General features: G+C 46.7%; 1 protein-coding gene across 1 annotated transcript; it reads right to left on the reverse strand.

Moving 5' to 3' along the window:
- Positions 1-2: 2 nt before the first annotated feature.
- Positions 3-22,608, reverse strand: ADSL (adenylosuccinate lyase). The gene is given in 14 exon segments (XM_010343422.3): positions 3-214; positions 1,539-1,715; positions 2,550-2,639; positions 3,237-3,327; positions 4,959-5,106; positions 5,254-5,323; positions 6,116-6,206; positions 8,074-8,120; positions 8,344-8,515; positions 13,987-14,066; positions 15,630-15,638; positions 15,640-15,675; positions 18,175-18,378; positions 22,400-22,608. Coding segments are annotated over 14 exon segments (1,455 nt in total). The 5' UTR covers positions 22,553-22,608; the 3' UTR covers positions 3-127.
- Between the last annotated feature and the right edge of the window lie 265 nt (positions 22,609-22,873).

Below are 22,873 nucleotides of genomic sequence, written 5' to 3' on the forward strand. Positions count from 1 at the left end.
CATGGGAAGAAGAAAATGCTGTATTTATTTAAGGTAACAGTTCTTAAGGTAAAATAAGGCATTACAATAACAGAATTTTCATGCCTCAGCAATTAACAATGATTTTTCATTTAATTCTCTTCCAGCTCTACAGACATAATTCTGCTTTGACCTTCATCACACTTTCATATGGTTTTAACAGGGGATACACCTCCTCTTCTAAGAATCTCTGCACCTGCCAGAGGAAAGCAGATACAAAAGAAAACGTTAAGATATTAACGGATAATACCTTTTCCAATGTCTGGTGGTACCACTGAAACCTAATTTGATAAAGCTTTACTTCACCAGAGCTTGTTTTCCTCAACTGCCTATCAGGAATTTCTGCCTAACTCACCATGCCCACGTGCCCACCAACCTCTCCCGCAAACTAGCCCAGCCTGTGTTCTCTCAAGTGGTTTCACCATTTCCATCCAATCTAAAAATCATCACGGCTTCTTTCCTCCTGCTTCCCAGCCCTCTTCAAGTAGCCACCAGGATTCATCCTCCTCTCCCTCCCTGGTCTGCACCTCACCACCGCCTTCACACGAAGCTCTCACCATCTTCACCATCTCCTGCTTGGCCCTGGGCAGTAGCCTCCTCATCGGTCTCCTACCTCCAGTTTTAAGTCTTTCAGCCCTCGGTTCTTGCACCTACTGCCTGGTACTATAATGACCTATTTACAAGTCTTCATCACTAAGTTGTGACTTTTCTGAAGATGAGCATTATCTGTTCATCTTTATTTTTTTTGACACAGGATCTCACTTTGTCACCCAGGCCAGAGGGCAGGGGTATGAACACAGCCCACTGCATCCTTGACCTCCTAGGCTCAAGCTATCCTCCCGCCTGAGCCCCTGAGTAGCTGAGACTATAAGCGCATTCCACCAAGCCTGGCTAATTTTATTATTTTGTGTAGAGACAAGGTTTCACTATGTTTCCCAGGATGGTCTTGAACTCCTGAGCTCAAGCAATCCTCCTGCCTCAGCCTCCCAAAGTGCTGGGATTACTGGTGTGAGCCTGGCTTATCTATTCATTTTTAAATCCCCAGAATTAAATACAGTACCTGAGCACCTGGTATACACTCAGGCATTTCAATCTTTACAACACCAGGGTATCCACCTGACAATAAAATCTAATTCTTTGTCCATTACACCACATTCTCAAAACCAAAAGAGAATACAAAGAAGTACTTAAGGAAGCTCAAAACACATCTTGGTCAGGTGTGATGGCTCATGCCTGTAACTCCAGCACCACTGCACTCCAGCCTGGGTGACAAAGAGACCCTGCCTCAAAAAAAAAAAAACACAAAATAAAACAAAACAAAAAAACCCACAAAAACAGAAACAAAACCTAAATCTCTAAATTTTAGCCAACAACCTGCTCTGATTTCCTTCTAACTAGCTCCATTGCCACCTACCTCCTATAAAGCAAAAACATCAAAGAGAGTAGTCTAGGTTCTGCGGCCCAGCAGAAAAGAGGGCTTCTAGGGATGACTCCTCAGATGCATTCTGATGTATGCTTACCTGCTGGGAGGCGCGACCAGTGAAGGAAGAAGGATCCAGTAAACGATCCAACTGGGAGTGAATGGGACTAAAGTAGGCATCAGCCTGGATACGCTCTATGAGGTCATTGTCACCCCCTTCCTGCTTAACCACAGCAGCTGCCTGCTGAGAAAGCACTCTGATTTTCTCATGGCAATCCTGGGAAAACAGTGAAATATTGTCAGTTCTCCACTAACAGGGTGTTTGAACACTCTTTAAATAACTCATCAGATACGTCACCTCTATGCTGTCTGCACAGCTCTTCTACATGAAACCCCTCTACACTGAGGTGGTTCCCCTGTCTGTCTCCAACAGGGCCTTCACTACTCTCTGACTACATTTTAGGACAAGCCTGAAGTGGATGCCCTGGCTCTGGCCCTCTTCTGTAAACCCTCATGAATCATTTGCTCTTGTTTCCTGTTCACTTGACATTCACTATGGAATGTCAGACCTCATTCCTTCACTAGGCATGGACTTTTCCTACAAGTGATTAAGTGATTCACTTTTTTTTTTTTTTTGAGACAGAATCTACCTCTGTCATCCAGTCTGGAGTGCAGTGGTGTGATCTCGGCTAACTGCAACCTCCGCCTCCTGGGTTCAAGCAATTCTTGCCTCAGCCTCCCGAGTAGCTGGGACTACAGGCATGTGCCACCACACCTGGCTAATTTTTTGTATATTTAGTAGAGACAGGGTTTCACCGTGTTAACCAGGATGGTCTCAATCTTCTGACCATGTGATCCGCCCACCTCAGTCTCCCAAAGTTTTGGGATTACAGGCGTGAGCCACCGCGCCTGGCCTAAGTGATTCCCTTTAACAAACTGAGTTCACCACAATCATCCTCCATAGATGGCAGAATATGGCCACTGCTCTGTACCATTACTGTGACTGAGGTAATGACATAAACACTTTCCTTTATCTGCTCTCCTTTATGGAGGAGAAAGCAGGACCAAACGTGCACTCTTAACTTATCCAGGACCATGAGGGGTCACAAACCTGGCGGCTACCTCCAGCTTTGACCATGGCCATGATGATGTTCTCTGTGGCCATGAAAGGCAGCTCTTGCCGAATGCGCCGTTCAATTACCTATAGGAAAAGATAAAGTGAATGGCCAAGAAAGGTGCCTCAAGGCTAAAGTCATAAACACAGCAGGATGTCAAACAAAATGCACAGCACAGACACTACCACATTATGGAGACAGTAATGGGTTGTTTTATTCTATATGATGTTTTCTCAGTTTTCTTACGAACTCAGACTTTTGATTTTTAAAAAAGGGAATATTAATTTAAAAAGTTGTCACGTACAAAGAATTCTTAAAACCCCTATTTGTTACATTTCAGTGCCCAGCCTCAAGAGCTAAGTATAGGAGACAAATGAACCCATCTGCCTCAGGTACTTACATACAGGCAAATGGAGCCATCTACTCTGCCTAGTCACGCCAGAGCTGATGATTCATGCTGCTGGATAGTTTAAGGCAATTTAAAATACTTTTTTCCTTTTCTATAAATGTGTCTATGAATCCCACAGAGCTAGTTTCCTAGAGCCTGTGAACTGAAGGATGAGCTCGGGTGGGAAGAAGGCCTATAGGATCTGAATACAGCTCCCTTGACATACCCCAGATCACCCTCCCTCCCACATTCCAACCCCTCCCTAATACTTTACTTTTTAATTGAGGCTTCTTACTTTGGGGTACACTACCAATCCTTCAGAAACATTCTGCAGTGTGTTCAGTATAGTATCCGCAGTAAGAAATGCCTCAGCCAAACAGATCCGTCTAGAAAACAAATAGCCGTTCAGTATCTCTTTAGACAAATAACTTCAGTGAAATGCAGTGTGTGTCCCAAGAAGTTGCCCTACTGACTCTCTGTGGGTAATTTCCTTCAATCTCATGACTACCCCAATGACCTCATGACTCTCAACTCTGTCACCTCCAGGACAGACCACTTGCCCAAGCGCCAGACCTTATCCTACTGAGACATCCACCTGGTTGACCCGTAGGTAACTCAGTCCCCAAACTGAACTCAGCCACTTTCTCACTCCTCCTACTTAGCAGCACGAACCTGCCCTTCTTCCCTTGTAGCTCCTGCATCAGTAAAGGGCAGGAGCACCCCAGTCACCAGGTTCTTTATGCTCACTCAGATCAACCACCAGGGCTGGCCAGTCTGCCTTCAACTCCGGATCTGTATCCTTCCTCTCCATTTATGTGGCCACCGCATCAACGTGGCCTTGGACTTTCAAAGTAGCCCCTAACTTGTTCTGACAGCCATGTCTCCTGACAGCCAGCTCTCCAACTGTTGCTAGGGTGTTTCAGCAGGCAAGTCAGCAGGCCTACAGGGTCACACCTCGCTAAAAAGTATTCAATGGCTAACTTCCGAATGAATTCACGTGACTTATTTCCAGAGGTAAATCCTGGATTATGCAGAGATTCCAGAAAGCTAGGTTTAACTATACATCCATATCCACTTAAGAAAGTCCAGGACAATGCAAGTAGATGAGAGTAATGTCAATCTGCTTTAAATGAGCATATACATAAACAGAAAACCATGTGCATGCTGACACCTCATCAGTAGTTACAAATTATTTCTGACTCATCTCATAGCTAATCAAGATGTCATTGTGCCTAGACACCACAACTGACATCTATCTGCCTTCAGAAAAGGCCCAGAAGATCTTTCATAAATTGGCTACTATCTGGGACCATGTCCTGTGCCGCCCCCTGGCACGTGTTGACTTCATTCCCCAAGGTAACTCAAGTAGTGGTAACTCCCTCAAGTGTGTTTTCTCCTGCTCTGTGCCTTTATAATGCTCCTGATCTTGTCTTTTCTCTTTTCTTTTTTTTTTTTTTTGAGACGGAGTTTCGCTCTTGTTACCCAGGCTGGAGTGCAATGGCGCGATCCCGGCTCACCGCAACCTCCGCCTCCTGGGTTCAGGCAATTCTCCTGCCTCAGCCTCCTGAGTAGCTGGGATTACAGGCACGCATCACCATGCCCAGCTAATTTTTTGTATTTTTTTTTTTAGTAGAGACGGGGTTTCACCATGTTGACCAGGATGGTCTCGATCTCTTGACCTCGTGATCCACCCGCCTCGGCCTCCCAAAGTGCTGGGATTACAGGCTTGAGCCACTGTGCCCGGCCTTATTTCTTAATTCTTAAGGCATCAGCTCTACTGTGAAGCTTTCTGATTCCTCAAACACTATTCCTTCCTCTATGATCCCACAGCACCCAGTACACACTTCAATTCTAACACATATTACACTGTCCTTTTTATGTTTTGCCTCCTTCCTAGACTTTGGGCTCCTTGGGGATAAGGAGATTGTAGAGATGCTCAAATATGTCCTTTTACTTCTAGGTCTGTCCTTCAGACCTCCTCCCAACTTGGTGTATGTGAGGTCCCCATGTCACTGACCGGTTGGCACTATCATCCAGTGTGCGTTCAAACCACTGGACAGATGCTGTCTGCAGCGGGTCCATAACAAGGGTCATCAGGTGGCGGGCAAGACTGCAGCAACGTTCTGAACGCATGGGATTCCGCTTATACGGCATTGCACTTGAGCCTGCCCATGTGAAAAAGGACAAGATGCAAAGGCAGAGACACTGCAGAGGACAGCGAGTAGGCAATTAGGCTGCTGAATGAGCTCTCAGCCCCTATCCACAGCCCTCCAGCAGCTCTGTGTGCTCACAGGTCTCTACACAGCACTCACCAATCTGCTGTTTTTCAAAAGGTTCCTCCATCTCCTTGAGGTTTGCCAGGAGGCGTATGTCGGTGCAAATCTGCGGGGGGCAGGGGAACAAGCATCATCCCACACTGTCAGTGTGCAGGGGAGTCTGGGAGCAATGACTAGGCTGACGAAGGAGATGAGCTCTTAGGTGTGCTGTGGCTCAGCTGAAGACCAGCGCGTCAAGAGAATATCTTACTCATACTCCTCTCTGTTCACGAAGTGCTGGATGGACAAATTCAAGGAGCATGAAAACGCTTTTGTGAAACACTGCTTAAGGCATCATGGAAAGACAATCACACAATTAATTTAGGCTGGGCGTGGTGGCTCAAGCCTGCAATCCCAGCACTTTGGGAGGATGAGGTGGGTGGATCACCTAAGGTCAGGAGTTTGAGACCAGCCAAGCCAATGTGGTAAAACCCCATCTCCACCAAAATTACAAACATAGCCAGGCATGGTGGTGCATGCCTGGAATCCTAGCTACTTGGGAGGCTGAGGCAAGAGAACTGCTTGAACCCGGGAGGCGGATGTTACAGTGAGCCAAGATCACGCCACTACACTCCAGCCTGGGCAAAAGGAGCAAAACTCCATCTCAAAAAAAAAAAAAAAAAAAAAAAAATTTAATCCACCATTGTAACAAGATGGATGGATGTTTTGCAGTGCTTGGGATAACTTTAAATACCAAAACTAGTCTTTCCCTTAAGGGTTTCATTTACAGACCACAAATTATTAAAACTAATGTATGATATTGCTTGAGAGAGATGGTTAAGTAGAAGTCTGAGGCTGATTCAGTCTGTCTGTGTTACCCAGAGCTCCCGTCCCCGCCCCACCAGCTGCCACCACTCACCTTGTGCACTGACGCCCCCAAGCTAGCCAGCACAGACAGTACTTCAATATCCACTTTTCGTGAATATGTCTGCCCTGTGATGATGAAAGCTCTAGAAATAAATCGAAGAGAGACTTATGTTAAAATATTTTAAAGCCAGGCCGGGTGCGGTGGCTCAAGCCTGTAATCCCAGCACTTTGGGAGGCTGAGGCGGGGGGATCACGAGGTCGAGAGATCGAGACCATCCCGGTCAACATGGTGAAACCCCGTCTCTACTAAAAATACAAAAAATTAGCTGGGCATGGTGGCGCGTGCCTGTAATCCCAGCTACTCAGGAGGCTGAGGCAGGAGAATTGCCTGAACCCAGGAGGCGGAGGTTGCGGTGAGCCGAGATCGCGCCATTGCACTCCAGCCTGGGTAACAAGAGCGAAACTCCGTCTCAAAAGAAAAAAAAAATATATATATATATTTTAAAGCCATTGCAGTGGTGAATGACTGTTGTCCCAGCTACTCAGGAGACTAAGGGAGGAAAACTGCTTAAACTCAGGAGGTTAAGGCCAGCTTAAGCATCATTGGGAGACTTGTAAAATAATAATAATTCAAAATGTGACTCTGTCAAACAAGGAAAAACACATCCGAAAGAAAAGCTTGGTCTTGTTGGTATACTAGGTTATACTGAGCCAGTGGACCTGACTGGTAACCTGCTCCTGGAATAAACTATTCTTCCACACTTTTCACTACTACGCAGGACACTGGCCTGACTCCAGAAGGATACATGGTGCAATGTGCCCATGTCCAGCCAAAGCTCAATACAAATGCATGGGAGAAAGAGCCATTGGGGAACCTGGTAGACCTCAGTGGAAATGGTCAGATTTAGCCTACCCTGTTGGAGGCCCTAAGTAAAGAAACAAAAATGGCAACAACGTGGATAAAGGTATTCTAAAGAAATCAGAAGTAAATTGTTTTCTTTTTTCCTACAGATTATACAAAAATAAGAATGTAGGCCAGGCATGGTGGCTCATGCCTAAATCCTAGCACTTTGGGAGGCTGAGGCAGGTGGATCGCTTGATCTTAGGAATTTGGGACCGGCCTGGGCAACATGGTGAAACAGTATCTCTACAAAAACAATACGAAGAGTAGCCAGGCATGCCTGTAGTCATAGCTACTTAGGGGGCTTGGGCGGAAGCACTGCTTAAAACTGGGAGACGGAGGCAGCAATGAGTCAAGATCACACCACTGCACTCCAGCCTGGATGACAGAGTAAGACCTGGTCTCAAAAACATTAATCAAATCAAATCCAGAAAATACGTCAAGAAAACGATTAGGAAAAAGAAAAAAAAAAAAGAATCCAGATAATAAGAAAATAAAAAACAGGCTAGAGACAAAAAAAAAAAAAAAAGCCGGGCGCGGTGGCTCACGCCTGTAATCCCAGCACTTTGGGAGGCTGAGGCAGGCGGATCACCTGAGGTCAGGAGTTTTAGACCAGCCTGACCAATATGGTGAAACCCTGTCTTTAAAAAAAAAAAGGGCCGGGCGCGGTGGCTCAAGCCTGTAATCCCAGCACTTTGGGAGGCCGAGGCGGGTGGATCACGAGGTCGAGAGATCAAGACCATCCTGGTCAGCATAGTGAAACCCCATCTCTACTAAAAATACAAAAAATTAGCTGGGCATGGTGGCGCGTGCCTGTAATCCCAGCTACTCAGGAGGCTGAGGCAGGAGAATTGCCTGAACCCAGGAGGCGGAGGTTGCAGTGAGCGAGATCGCGCCATTTCACTCCAGCCTGGGGAACAAGAGTGAAACTACGTCTCAAAAAAAAAAAAAAAAAAAAAAAAAAAAAAAAAAAGGTGTGTGGGGGAGGGGAGAAGAACAAAGAACAAAGAAAGAAAAAGCCAAAAATTTTAAGGTCAAATCTAGAGGTATACTGAACACAGAACTTTTATCAACTTAACAGGGAGATCAACATGTTCCCACTTACCTACCTCTTAAATCCTGCCTTTTCTGTCACCATCTTGTCAAGCTGCTCTACCTTGGAAAGAAAAGACATATCCCTACAATAATCCAGGTGTCCAGTATGAGAATGCCTCAACCTGTCATCCCACCCAGGTCTTATTCCCCCAGCCCCCACGATCTCTTTCTAGTCCAAAGACCCACCCATCCCACAATCACTCTCTCCTATCATCCTCGAAGGCAGCCTTGTCTGTTAGGCTCCTCCACTGAGTTTCTGTGTCCTGCAGGTCACTTTCAGATACCTTATGGTCATCTCCCTCGAAGAGCTGCAGGAAACTGGCCTGAGTGCCAGTGGTGCCCTTCACTCCCCGGAAGCGCAGGTCATCTCGGACACGCTTCAAGTTCTGGAGATCCATGCAAAGATCCTGAATCCAAAGACAGCAACGTTTCCCAACTGTGGTCAGCTGTGCAGGCCTGAAACCCCAAAGAGAACACACAGAAGTCTCAAACCAAGACTCACATCATCAAGGTTTCATTGCTTCTTTTAATAACCACCACTGCTCCTTGGAAGGAGAACAACTGAAGTAAGAGATTGAATAACTAGTAAAGACAAAACAAGAGCTAAAATATTTAACTAAATATAGTTATGGAGATTCAATGTCATTTATAAATATTCAAGGAGTATGAAACTAAAGGGCTATTAGCATGGTTCTTTCTTCATCAAGAGGCAATTTTTAAATTATTATTATTATTTTTAGACTGGGTCTTGCTCTGTTGCCCAAGCTGGAATACAGAGGCATGAACACAGAGCTGACTGTAGCCTCAACATCCTGGGCTCAAGTGATCTTCCTGCCTCAGCCTCCCATGTAGCTGGGACCACAGGCACGCACCACCATGCCTGGCTAATTTTTTAATTTTTTGTAGTGATGGGGTCTCACTTTGTTGCCAGGCTGGTCTCAAACTCTGTCTCAATCCACCCACCTCAGCCTCCCAAAGTGTTGGGATTACAGGCATGAGTCACCATGGTACATGGCAAGAAGCAATTTATTATAAGGGCAGGGACAATGTCCCTTTTGTTCATGACTATATTCACAGACATCAGTAAGAAATACATTAGGTACTCATGTGATATTTGACAAGTATCTGATGTGCTCTTGCTATTGAAAATACAACCAGGAGTAACACAGACAAGGTCCTTGTCCAATGGCACTTGCTTACATTGAAACAAGTAAAGAAGAAAACAAAACAAGATTAGGCCAGGTGCAGTGGCTCACATCTGTAATCCCAGCACTTTGAGAGGCTGAGGAGTGTGGATCACCTGAGGTCAGGAGTTCGAGACCAGCTTGGCCAACAGGGTGAAACCTCGCCTCTACTAAAAATACAGAAAATTAGCCGGACGTGGTGAGGGGGGTGCCTCTAATTCCAGCTACTTAGGAGGCTGAAGTAGGAGAACCACTTGAACCTGAGAGGCAGAGGTTGCAGTGAGTCGAGATCGTGCTATTGCACTCTAGCCGGGGTGACAGAGCCAGACTCCTGTCTCAATAAAAACCAAATAAAGAAACAAGATTAATTATTAATAATTTAAGTGCTAAAAGAATAAAACAAGGATGAAAATAATGGTGACGGCTGCCCTAGACTGGCAGTAGAGGAAAGCCTTTGTGAGGAGTCAAGATCCAGGGAGGAGCCGGGTGTGGTGGCTCACGCCTATAATCCCAGCACTTTGGGAGGCCGAGGAGGGTGGATCACGAGGTCAAGAGATCGATACCATCCTGGTTAACATGGTGAAACCCCATCTCTACTAAAAATACAAAACATTAGCTGGGCATGGTGGTGCGTGCCTGTAATCCCAGCTACTCAGGAGGCTGAGGCAGGAGAATTGCCTGAACCCAGGAGGCAGAGGTTGCGGTGAGTTGAGATCGCGCCATTGCACTCCGGCCTGGGTAACAAGAGCGAAACTCCGTCTCAAAAAAAAAAAAAAAAAAAAATCCAGTGAGGAGTAGTCATGCTATGGACAACAACCCTACAACACACACAAGCAGAAGACTCACAAACATGGCAGCTAACGGCTTTGTTTCTAGTGTTAAGCCTATATCAAGCCACTGAAGGTCTGTTTCTGAACATAAAATATAATTAGGAGGCCAGGTGCAGTGGCTCATTCCTGTAATCCCAACACTTTGGAAGGCCGATCACTTGAGGCCAGGAGATCAGCCTGTCCAACATAGCGAAACCCTGTCTCTGAAATTGGCTGAGCGTGGTGGCACACACGTATAATCACAGCTACTTGGGAGGCTGAGGTGGGAGAATCGCTTGAACCCGGGAAGTGGAGGTTGCAATGAGCCAAGATCACACCACTGCACTCCAACCTAGGCAACAGAGTAAGACTCTGTCTCAAAACAGAACAAAACAAACAAAATACATACTATGAATCAATTGCACTAATGTCCAATTTCTTTCTATCTTTTTTGAAACAGGGTCACCGCAGGCTGGCACGCAGTAGCATAATCGCAGCTCACTGTAGCCTTAGTCTCCTGGGCTCAAGCCATCCTCCCACCTCAGCCTCCTGAGTAGCTGGAACTACAAGCACAAGCCACCACACCCGGCTATTTTTTTTTTTTTTTTTTTTTTAAGAGCCATGGTCTCCCTGTGTTGCCTAGGCTGGTCTCAAACTCCACGTCTCAAACTATCCTCCTGCCTTGGCCACCCAAAGTGCTGAGATTACAGGCATAAGCCACTATGCCCAGCCTAATTTCTTTTTTCTTTCTTTTTTTTTTTTGAGACAGAGTTTCGCTCTTGTTACCCAGGCTGGAGTGCAATGGCGCGATCTCGGCTCACCGCAACCTCCGCCTCCTGGGTTCAGGCAATTCTCCTGCCTCAGCCTCCCGAGTAGCTGGGATTACAGGCACGTGCCACTATGCCCAGCTAATTTTTTGTATTTTTAGTAGAGACGGGGTTTCGCTATGTTGACCGGGATGGTCTCGATCTCTCGACCTCATGATCCACCCGCCTCGGCCTCCCAAAGTGCTGGGATTACAGGCTTGAGCCACCGCGCCCGGCCTCTTTTTTCTTTTTTGAGACGGAGTCTCATGTCTCCCAGGCTGGGGTGCAGCATCGCTATCTTGGCTCACTCCAACCTCCGCCTCTCGGGTTCAAGCGATTCTCCTGTCTCAGCCTCCTGGGTAGCTGAGAGTAAAGGCACCGGCTACGACACCCAGCTAATTTTTTATTTTCAGTACAGACAGTGTTTCACCATGTTGGCCAGGATGGTCTCGATCTCCGGACTTCGTGATCCACCCACCTTGGCCACCCAAAGTGCTAGGAATACAGGCGTGAGCCACTGCATCCGGCCGTTTCTTTTTTGTTGTTGGTTTTTTTTTTGAGATGGAGTTTCGCTCTTGTTGCCCAGGTTGGAGTGCAATGGCATGATCCCAGCTTACTGAAACCTCCATCTCCCGGGTTCAAGCGTCTCCTGCCTCAGCGTCCCAAGTAGCTGGGATTACAGGCATGCACCACCACGCCCAGTTAATTTTGTTTTTTTTTTTTGTTTTTTTTTTTTTGTTTTTGAGACGGAGTTTCACTCGTTACCCAGGCTGGAGTGCAATGGCGCGATGTCGGCTCACCGCAACCTCCGCCTCCTGGGTTCAGGCAATTCTCCTGCCTCAGCCTCCTGAGTAGCTGAGATTACAGGAACGCACCACCATGCCCAGCTAACTTTTTGTATTTTTAGTAGAGACGGGGTTTCACCTTGTTGACCAGGATGGTCTCGATCTCTTGACCTCGTGATCCACCCGCCTCGGCCTCCCAAAGTGCTGGGATTACAGGCTTGAGCCACCGCGCCCGGCCCCTTAATTTTGTATTTTTGGTAGAGACGCAGTTTCTCCATGTTTGTCAAGCTGGTCTCAAACTCCTGACCTCAGGTGATCCACCCACCTTGGCCTCCCAAGGTGCGGGGATTACAGGCAGGAGCCATTGCGCCCAGCAGCCTGTTTGTTTTTAATCGCATGAACCGATACACTGAGGGGAAGATGCTTGCACACCAACACCATTTTCTGAGTTCCTAATGACTACGATCCCTGGCAGCCAACCTCCTCCATTATGCTATCTCCAGAGGAATATTAGAGTGCTTCTGTATTTGCTGAGCACTCTCCCACAGAGGCAGGAGAGGAAGAGTAGCTGCAACACAGAGGAAGGTAGGTGTGGAGGGAAGCCACATGTACCAAGCACCAGGCACTGATTCATGTGAACAAGTGTTTCAGGCTCCTGCTACCAGTAAGTTTGGTCCCTGCCTTTACGAAAGATTAAGCTCAACAGGCTTTCATAAATTATCATATCTTTGTTGCCACAGCAATACACCATCAAAACAAAAGGCAGATGCTGATACCATTACTCAAATATTATCACTCAAAACCTGTCACTAGCATTACGAAATTACACCATTTCAGCCTTTTAAAAGGGCTTTATTCAGTAATCACAAAAATACTTGCATATTTTAAAAGTCAAATATACAAAAAGTATGTCTGGGGGCACTGGCTCACGCCTATAATCTTAGCATTCTGGGAGGCAGGGGTGGGCAGATCACTTGAGGTCAGAAGTTCGAGACCAGCCTGGCCAACATGGAGAAACCCCATCTTGCCAAACAATACAAAAATTAGCTGGGTGTGGCGGCAGGTGCCTGAAGTCCCAGCTACTAGGAAGGCTGAGGCGGGAGAATCATTTGAACCCAGGAGGCAGAGATTGTAGTGAGGGTGAGCCAAAATCACACCACTGCACTCCAGCCTGGGCAACGGAGCAAGACTCTCTCTCCAAAAACAAAACAAAACAAAACTCAAAAAGAAGAAATTTAACTTTCCGATTATCCCATAAACCAGAGTAATCAACATTTATATCATGGCATACTTTAAACCAGTTTTTGTGCAATTTATAAGCTGCCTTTTTTTTTTTTAACCATAACATTAACCTAAGTGCATCTACATGTTAGGGCTTACAAGCATCACTTAAATAGTTGCATATTATTCCAACCTATGAACACTATGCCTTTTTTTTTTTTTTTGAGACGGAGTTTCGCTCTTGTTACCCAGGCTGGAGTGCAATGGCGCGATCTCGGCTCACCGCAACCTCCGCCTCCTGGGTTCAGGCAATTCTCCTGCCTCAGCCTCCTGAGTAGCTGGGATTACAGGCACACGCCACCATGCCCAGCTAATTTTTTGTATTTTTAGTAGAGACGGGGTTTCACCATGTTGACCAGGTTGGTTTCGATCTCTCGACCTTGTGATCCACCCGCCTTGGCCTCCCAAAGTGCTGGGATTACAGGCTTGAGCCACCGCGCCCGGCTTCACTATGCCTTATTCTCTTACTGTTGAACATTTAGATTTTTCTTTCTCTTTCCTTTTTTTTTTTTGAGACGGAGACTTGCTATGTTGCCCAGGCTGGAGTGCAGTGGTGCGATCTCGGCTCATTGAAACCTCTGCCTCCCAGGTTCAAGTGATCCTCCTGTCTCAGCAGGGATTATAGGCACATGCCACCACACCCAGCTAATTTTTGTCTTTTTAGTAGAGATGAAGTTTCACCATGTTGGCCAGGCTGGTTGGTGTTGAACTCCTAACCTCAAGTGATCTGCCCACCTTGACCTCCCAAAGTGCTGGGTTTACAGGCGTGGGCTACCACGCCCGGCCCATTGAGATTGTTTTTAATGCTTACTATCATAAATAATATTTTTCAAGGCTTTTGATATGTATTTCCCCATGTTTCCCAAATGAACTGTTAGATTTACTCTCTCACCAGTATGTTTTAAGGTGGATATCAGCCTCATTCCTTAATAAGCATCCTGAATTACGTATACTTAATCATGTTTTCAGATTCTTCACCTCAAGGTTACTGTGGAAAAGAGAGAACTCAAGAAGTAGCTGAAAGCCATATGCACATAAACAAGAAGTAATCTTGTCACTTACTGGAAATGTGTGAAACCTAACGTGGGTAGACTGGCTCGTTCCTTAGCAAAGTCGGCAAGCCGAGAGATCACTCTGGCAAGCTACAAGAAAGATCATGTGACAGAAAGAGGTTGAATTCAGGTTGTGTTCATTACATAATTAGAAACAAGACTTTTAGATAATTTTGTATAAAATTAGACTGCTCATGAAAGGCAGCAGCCATATCTTTTCATCTTTGTATCCTAAAGTGCCTGGAAGAGTTCATAGCAACCAAAATTTGAAAACCAACTTGACTACCTATTATGTCGTGAACTATTTTAAGACCAGTGCAGGAAAACAACAAAATTATAATCATGACCCATATATTCCAGCAACATGCCTTTGGTTGCACTCTCTTCATGTAAAAAGGCTATGCTTTAAAAACCATTCACTTGGCCAGGCGCAGCGGCTCAAGCCTGTAATCCCAGCATTCTGGGAGGCCAAGGCAGGTGGATCATGAGGTTAGGAGTTCGAGACCAGCCTGACCAACATGGTGAAACCCCGTCTCTACTAAAAATGCAAAAATTAGCTGGGCACGGTGCCGCATGCCTCTAATTCCAGCTATTAGGGAGGCTGAGGCAGGAGAATTGCTTGAACCCAGGAGGCAAAGGTGGCAGTGAGCCAAGAGTGTAACAATGCACTCCAGCCTGGGTGACGGAGTATGACTCCAGCTCAAAAAAAAAGAAAAAATTCATTCAGAGCCTTTTAAAGAAGAGACAGCTGGGTGCAGTGGCTCACACCTGTAATCCCAACACTTTGGGAGGTCAAGACGGGTGGATCCCTTGTGCTCAGGAGTTTTGAGACCAGTCTGGGCAACATGAAAAAAACTCCATTTCTACAAAAAATTAGCCAGGTGAGGAGGCATGCACCTGTACCCCCAGCTACTTGGGAGACTGAGACAGGAGAACTGTCTGTGACTGGGAAGGGGAGACTGCACTGAGCCGTGATAAAGCCACTTGACAGAATGAGACCCTGTCTCAAGAAGAAAGGAGGAGGAGGAAAAGAAGAAAGGAGGAGACGAAGGAGGAGACAGAGGAGGAAGAGAGGGAGAGGGAGAGGGAGGAGGAGGCGGAGGAGGAGGGAGGAGGAGGAGAAGGAGGAGGAGGAGGGGAGGAGGGGGGGAGGGGGTGGAGGGGGAGGAGGAGAAGGAGGAGGAGGAGGGGGAGGAGGAGGAGGGGGAGAAAGAGAAGAAGGAGGAGGAGGAGGAGAGGGAGAGGAGAAGGAGGGAGGAGGCAAAGGAGGAGGAGAAGGAGGAGGAGGAGAAAGAGAAGGAGGAGGAGGAGGAGGAGGAGAAAGAGAATAAGGAGGAGGAGGAGGAGGAGGAGGAGAGGGAGAGGGAGGAGGGAGAGGGAGAAGGAGGGAGGAGGCAGAGGAGGCAAAGGAGGAGGAGGAGGAGGAGGAGGAGGAGGAGGAGGAGGAGGAGGCGGCGGCGGAGGCGGAGGCGAAAGAGGAGGAGAAAGAGGAGAAGGAGAAACAATTAGTTCTACAGATTAAACATAGGGTTTCCATTCACCTGAAAAGATGACAATCTATGTAGATTTACCTTGTGTGGATTTAGTTGTCACTGGTGCCTACCTCCTATCATAGGAATCTAGAGTTGGTAGGAAACATCTGCAGCTCCTTACCTTTGGCAAAAAGCAGGTCAAGGGCATTTCTAAGAATAATCAAGTCCTACAAAAGAAAATGCAATGATCTTATATTAAGCAGCTTTGCTCAAACAGTATTATAATGAAACACTTTTTGGCCAAAAGGCTGAGCTGCTCAGCTACCAGCCTATATCACCATTACCAACCCACCAAGCATGCCAGAAAACACTAACGCAAGTTGTTCTTTCCTGGTTACCGTTTGAGAAGCACACTGGCTTAACAGTACTACGGGATCTAGAAGGAACAAAACCTTTATACTTACAAAGCCCAAGGTACATGGTATCTAAGATGACTGAAGGCTAGGCATGGCAGTGCATGCCTGTATTCCCAGGACTCTGGGAGGCTGAAACAGGTGGACTGCTTAGGGCCAGGAGGTTCAAGATCAGCCTATGCAACACAGCAAGACTGTCTCTCCAATATTAAAAAAAAAATTTAACTCAAAAAGATAAAAATAAATACAATGACTGGAAAATATGCAGGTCAACAAGGTTTGTATTTTCCTAGAGAGGAGTTTCTGAGAAGCTTCCATAAGGCACATTCCATTACTTTCCTCCTGTTTTTTCTTGCCTGCAGTTGCTAACAAGGAAAGGAATGAGCCAGAATCTCAAGGTTTAGGAAACATAAAACTGCTATTGAGGAAAGTGATCTTGAGATATGCATATTCAGGCAACTTCAACACATGCCTATATGAAACACTAACTGTTGCAGGGCATGGTGGCTCAAGCCTGTAATCCCAGCAGTTTGGGAGGCTGAGGCGGGTGGATCACGAGGTTAAGAGATCGAGACCATCCTGGTCAACATGGTGAAACCCCATCTCTACCAAAAATTCAAAAAATTAGCTGGGCATGGTGGTACGTTCCTGTAATCCCAGCTACTCAGGAGGCTGAGGCAGGAGAATTGCCTGAACCCAGGAGGCGGAGGTTGCGGTGAGCCGATCGTGCCATTGCACTCCAGCCTGGATAACAAAAGCGAAACTCCATCTCGGGGGGGGGGGGGGGGGGGGGGGGGGGGGGGAAGAAACAGTAACTGTTGAGCCTATCCACAGTGGATACTTTTTCAAAGGATTTTCCGAGTAAGAAGACTGTTCTCCCATTATCCAACGCACCAATTACACAAAAAGATGCCTTTCATTTATGACTAAAGAAAGTATTTGGGGCAACTTAAAAATTACTGGCTTATCTCAAATTGGACGTTTATCTGGAATCTAACTTCAACCCCATGGGTATACTCTGATTAAGAGCACAAGCTGTTCTGGGGCAAAAGCAAAAAAAAAAAAGAGCACAAGCTAGGCTAGGTGCGGTGGCTCCCATCTGTAATCCCAGGACTTTTGGAAGGCTGAGGCAGGAAGATGGTTTGAATCCAGGAAGTCAAGACCATTCTGGGCAACATGGTGAGATACTGTCTCCATAACATATTTTAAAAGTTAGCCAGGTGCAGTGGCACATGCATGTGGTCCCAGCTACTCAGGAACCTGAGGTGGGAGAATCACTTGAGCCCAGAAGGTCAAGGCTACAATGAGTCACATTTGTGTCACTGCACTCCAGCTTGGGCGACACAGCAAGACTCTGCCTCAAAAAAACAGTATTTTAGCCAGCCATGGTGACTCATGCCTATAATCCCAGGACTGAGAGGCTGAGGCAGGAGGACTGTTTGAACCCAGGAGTTCAAGACCATTCTGGCAACGTGGTGAGACACTGCCTCTATAAAATATTTTTTAAATTAGGCTGGTGCTCTGGCACATGCCTGTGGTCCCAGCTACTCAGGAGGCTGAGGTGGGAGAATCGCTTGAGCCCAGAAGGTTGAGGCTGCAGTGAGCCATGTTTGTGTCACCGCACTTCAGCCTAGGTGACAGAAGCAAGACCCTGTCTCAAAATATTTTTTTTGAGACAGGGTCTTTGAAGGACTTCACAATCCTTCAAAGGTCTTCAAAGGACTTGACAAGTCCTTTGAAGTCTGAGCACAATGGCTCACACCTGTAAACCCAGCACTATAAAAGGCCAAGGTGGGTGGATCACCTGAGGCTAAGAGTTTGAGACCAGCCTGACCAACATGGCAAAACCCCTCCCTACTAAAAATACAAAAATTAGTTGGGTGTGCTGGCAAGCACCTGTAATTCCAGCTACCAGGGAGACTGAGGCACAAGAATCGCTTGAACCTGGGAGGTGGAGGTTATAGTGAGCTGAAATCGCAACTCTCAACTCCAGCCTGGGTGACAGAGTGAGACTCTGTCTCAAAAAAAAAAAAGGAAAATTACCTTAGCCATTAAAATGCTAAGGCCTTGGCTTATGTCAGCCAACCAATGCATAAGCATGATCTATAGGTCTTACTTTATAGACGTCACTTGGTGCTTACAGCTTTGATTGGAAGGACACTAAAAGCTGAAAAAGTTTCTCAGAGTTTTCAACCAAGACACTCCTAAAAATAAAGATCTATAGTGTTACTTCCTAAACTGGACAACATCAAATAAAATTGACAAATGCATTCTAGAGATTGAGTCCCAAGTAGAAACAACACGGGCTCCTACTGTATTGTCTCCAACATAGCAAGAGGTGGCACCAAGGTGAATAATGCCTGCAGCTTTCGGGCAGCAGTGGCCAAACGTGTGCACATGAGCCATCACATCATGTCGTAACTGTTTCTCCTCCTCAGCTGCCATCTTGAAGTCGATGTTGTCCAGGTTGGATTTCATCTCCTCGATTTGTTCATCTGTGATAGGCAAACCCAATGTCTGCAGAATAGGCAAAATAAAATCAAATAGGCTCAGTGTCACAGTTATTTAAATGAAATGACACCAAGAAAAAATCTGATTCATATTAGCAGCAATATCCTATCTCCCAATTCATAAGTTAAAATATGAGGCAACCACATTGAAAGTACACTGGCCAGGGGTAGTGGGGTTGAGGAGTGGTGGGGCAGTGGGAGAGACTTTCTCAATGAATCATGGTAAAGTATATTCTAAGAAAGCTCTGCCAGGTGCAGTGGCTCCCACCTGTAATCCCAGCACTTTGAAAGGACAAGGAAGGTGGATCGTGAGGTCAGAAGATTGAGACTATCCTGCCTAGCACAGTAAAATCCTGTCTCTACTAAAAATACAAAAAAAATTAGCTCAGTGTGGTGGCACACGCCTGTAATCCCAGCTACTTGGGAGGCTGAGGCAGGAGAATTGCTTGAACCTGAGAAGCAGAGGTTGCAGTGAGCCGAGATGGCGCCACTGCACTCCAGCCTGGGAGATAGAATGAGACTCTGTCTCCAAAAAAAAAAAAAAGAAAGCTCCAATAAATAACAACATAATCCTGCTCTTGACTGTTCCTTCTGCCCCGAGATCTCTGCTTGATTCACTCCCCCACACATTCTGGTCTCTGGAAACAAATGTCATCTTTTCAGAGAGGTCTTCCCTGACTTCAGTGTAAAACACCCTTCTGTGTCACTCTCTATCCCTTTAGTCTGGTTTTATTTACAGCACTTATCACAGCCTGACATTTTAACATATTTATCAACCTGTCATTTCTCTCTAGAATGAATACTTCTTTAGGAGCTTTATTTATTGCTTAATCCTTAGTGCTTGGCACGATGGTAGCCATTTTTCTTAGAGAAACCAAATTTAAGAATTCTGGGGGCTGGGCGTGGTAGCTTATGCCTGTAATCCCAGCACTGTGGGAGGCCAAGGTGGGTGGCTCACAAGGTCAGGAGTTCGAGATCAGCCTGGTCAACACTGTGAAAACCCGTCTCTACTAAAAATACAAAAATTAGTTGGGCATGGTGGTGCGCACCTGTAGTCCCAAGCTACTCGGGAGGCTGAGGCAGGAGAATTGCTTGAACCCAGGAGGCGGAGGTTGCGGTTAGCCGAGATCGTGCCATTGCACTCCAGTCTGGGTAACAACAGTGGAACTCCGTCTCAAAAAAAAAAAAAAAAAATTAGCTGGGCGTTGGGGCATGTGTCTGTAATCCCAGCTACTTGGGAGGCTGAGGCAAAAGAATAACTTGAACCCGGGAGGCAGAGGCTGCAGTGAGCCAAGATTGTGCCACTGCATTCCAGCCTGGTGACAGGGCGAGACTCCATCTCAACAAAAACAAAAAGAAAAAAAGAAAAAGAGTAAGAATTCTGTAAGTAGTTTGTCAGGAAATTTTGTACAGGAAATGAGTACAACTGAAAGCAATTCCAGGAGATATTGATGAGAGAACAAACACATCAATGTCTTACATTCATCCATCACTGGAAAAATTAGGCTGCAAAAAATAGCTGGCAGCCCACAGGCAACTCAGAACTTAGATCCAAGGGCCGAATACAAACTGGTGAAACTGATTTAAACCTCACTTGAAATTTGCAAAGTGTGACTCCAAGAAGGATCTTGCATCTTAGACCTTTTTTATCCAAGAGAGGAGCTACTAGCCAGATATGGCTATTTAAATTTAAATTGATTAATTAAAGTTACAAAGTACTGGAAAATATTTAAGAGTAAAAAGTCAGGCCAGGCACAGTGGCTCACATCTTTGGGAGGCCAAGGCAGGTGGATTGCTTGCGTCCAGAAGTTTGAGGCCACACTGGAAAACATAGTGAGACCCCCTCATCTCTACAAAAAGATACAAAAGTTTGCAGGACGTGGTGGTGTACACCTGTAGTCCCAGCTTGGGAAGCTGAGGTGGGAGGATAGCTTGAGTCCAGGAGGCAGAGGTTGTGCAATGAGCCAAGATTGTGCCACTGAACTCCAGCCTGGGTGACAGAGCTAGACCTAGTCTCAAAACAAAATAAAAATAAATAAATGTAAAAAGTCAATTTCTCAGTCATACCAACTGCATTTTAAGTACTCAGCTGCCACGTGTGGCAGAACTGCCTGGAACCTTTACAGTCACAGAGGACATGACACCTTGGGGCTCCTTCCAAAGCAAAGCAGCAGGGGGCAGCATGGCCATACTGCTTCCTCCCCCCAAGCAATTTATCTTTTCAAAATTCCTACTTTCCTTACTACTAATTTTCTGCATTCCTCCTACTCTTTTTTTCATTTTTGGAGACAAAGTCTCGCTCTGTCACCCAGGCTGGAATGCAGTGTTGCTACTCAGCTCACTGCCACCTCCGCCTCCCCGGTTCAAGCAATTCTCCTGCCTCAGTCTCCCAAGTAGCTGGGACTACCGGCACCTACTGTCACGCCGGCTAATTTTTTTGTATTTTAGTAGAGATGGGGCTTCACTGTGCTGCCCAGGCTGGTCTTGAACTCCTGAGCTCAGGCAATCCACTCACCTTGGCCTCCCAAAGTGCTAGGATTACAGGTGTGAGCCACCACGCCCAGCCTAGTCTCTTATTCTCCAAGTTTTTTCTTAGCTACTAAGTTATTATGCAATTTATGGTAATTTTGACACCCTAATAGGTAATCCAAACCCAAGATTATATGCATTTCAGACAAACAGAGGAAATAATACATACTCAGACTCTACATTCCAATTCCAGCTTGAAACCATTTACTAGCTTTGGCAACCCTAGTAAAGCCTTGAGTATCACTACCCTCATCTAGAGAACGGACTATCAAGTGAAATAGACAAGAGCACACACTAGTACATCACAAACCACAACACATGTAGACGTTAATCAATGTCTGCTACTATTGCTATCTGAGCCAAGAGTTTCTTAACTTAATGCCTCCATTCTTTCATCTGTAAAATAGATACAGTAAAAGTATTTAATACCTACTCTTCAGGATTGTTTGGAGGATTAATGAGCAACCATGTGAAAGGGTTACGACAGTACCTGGGTCTCAGAAGGCACTATATGAATGTCTGCTGTTATTGTAGTGTATTGCTTAATATTTTCGAGGGCAGTGATAACGGGAGAGCAGGGAAACTTAAAGTTGACTCAAAGATTCCTGTTTGGAGAGTTCCATGGTACAGGTCCTAGGCAGGAACCCGAATTTTTTTTGTGTTTACTGTGCCGTTTGAGAGGGCATTGCCAACTTGCTCGTTGTGGCACTTTCCACTGAAACTTGAGGAGAAACATAGCTTTCTGGATAACCTTTAGTTTGTTTCCACTCTTCTGGAGCTATTCCTGAAACCGCTGGGCTAAGGAGTTCTATATGCAGCCCTTAGAAAAGAAACTATAAACCCCGTTTAATAAACCCCTACCCGAAGTCTCCTCCTCAGAGGCAAAGCGCAGGCCAGTGAGGTGGAAACGGTGGCCTAGAAAACACGCATTCCAGTCCTGTCACTCACTACACAGGCACTGTGAAGGACAAGGGGCTACGCGCTCAGCTCAGGCTCTGGACTGCACGCAGGTTCAAATCCCAGTTCCGCTCTTAATAGCTCGGATGGGCTAGGGCAAACAACAAGCTGTCCGGGCTTGGCGTTCTCCCCTGCAATGCGGGAAAAACACCATCAAGCCTGCAAGATCTTCGTGAATTAAACGAGAGAAGATTTGTGAAACAATTAGCCCAACGGCATGAAACAAGCGCTCGGTGTCTGTGCTTGGCAGCCTACTTCTGCGGGGATGGTCAAGGTGAATTCTCTGAAACAGGCTGCATTTCCCCAGCCTCCTCCGCGTCTCAAACTCTCCCAGACTAAGAACACGTGAAGCAACAGGTGGCGGCTCCCGGGCCTCCTGTCCTGCCTTCCTAGGGCCGCAGCTCCTCAGGACAGGGAACACCCAGCCGAAAATAGCTGGGCAGCAGCTCCGGGGTGGCTAAGCCCAGCCCGGCACAGATCCCGGCACGTGCTGGGGCGGGCCTGTCCCTCCCGGCCCAGCCCCTCAGCCCGGGGCCCGTTACCTGCTCCGCCTCCGCCAGCCACAGCCACAGCTGCCGCCATGTCCGGAACTTATACCTGTCGCTAAACACGAGGCACATCTCCGGGCTGGCATAGCGGGAGGCAAGAGGTGAGCGGTAGGTGTCCGGCGAACCATGATCGCCACCAGCCGCCATCCTCACCCCCCGACCCCGCCAGGGTGAAGAGGACTGAGAAGAGCGGAAGCGGAAGCCTGGAGGCCGGGGCGGGGCGGGACTTCCTCACGCGGTCCTGCCCCCTGGCTTCCGGGCGCCCTGGGTGCTGCAGGCTGCGAGGACTCGGCTGCTTCTGTCTGAGAGAGTTGAGAGTTCACTTCTTTTTTTTTTTTTTTTTTTGAGACGGAGTTTTGCTCTTGTTACCCAGGCTGGAGTGCAATGGCGCGATCTCGGCTCACCGCAACCTCCGCCTCCTGGGCTCAGGCAATTCTCCTGCCTCAGCCTCCTGAGTAGCTGGGATTA

The sequence above is a fragment of the Saimiri boliviensis genome, chromosome 21 (assembly GCF_048565385.1).
Source record: "Saimiri boliviensis isolate mSaiBol1 chromosome 21, mSaiBol1.pri, whole genome shotgun sequence".
Taxonomy (NCBI): Eukaryota; Metazoa; Chordata; class Mammalia; order Primates; family Cebidae; genus Saimiri; species Saimiri boliviensis.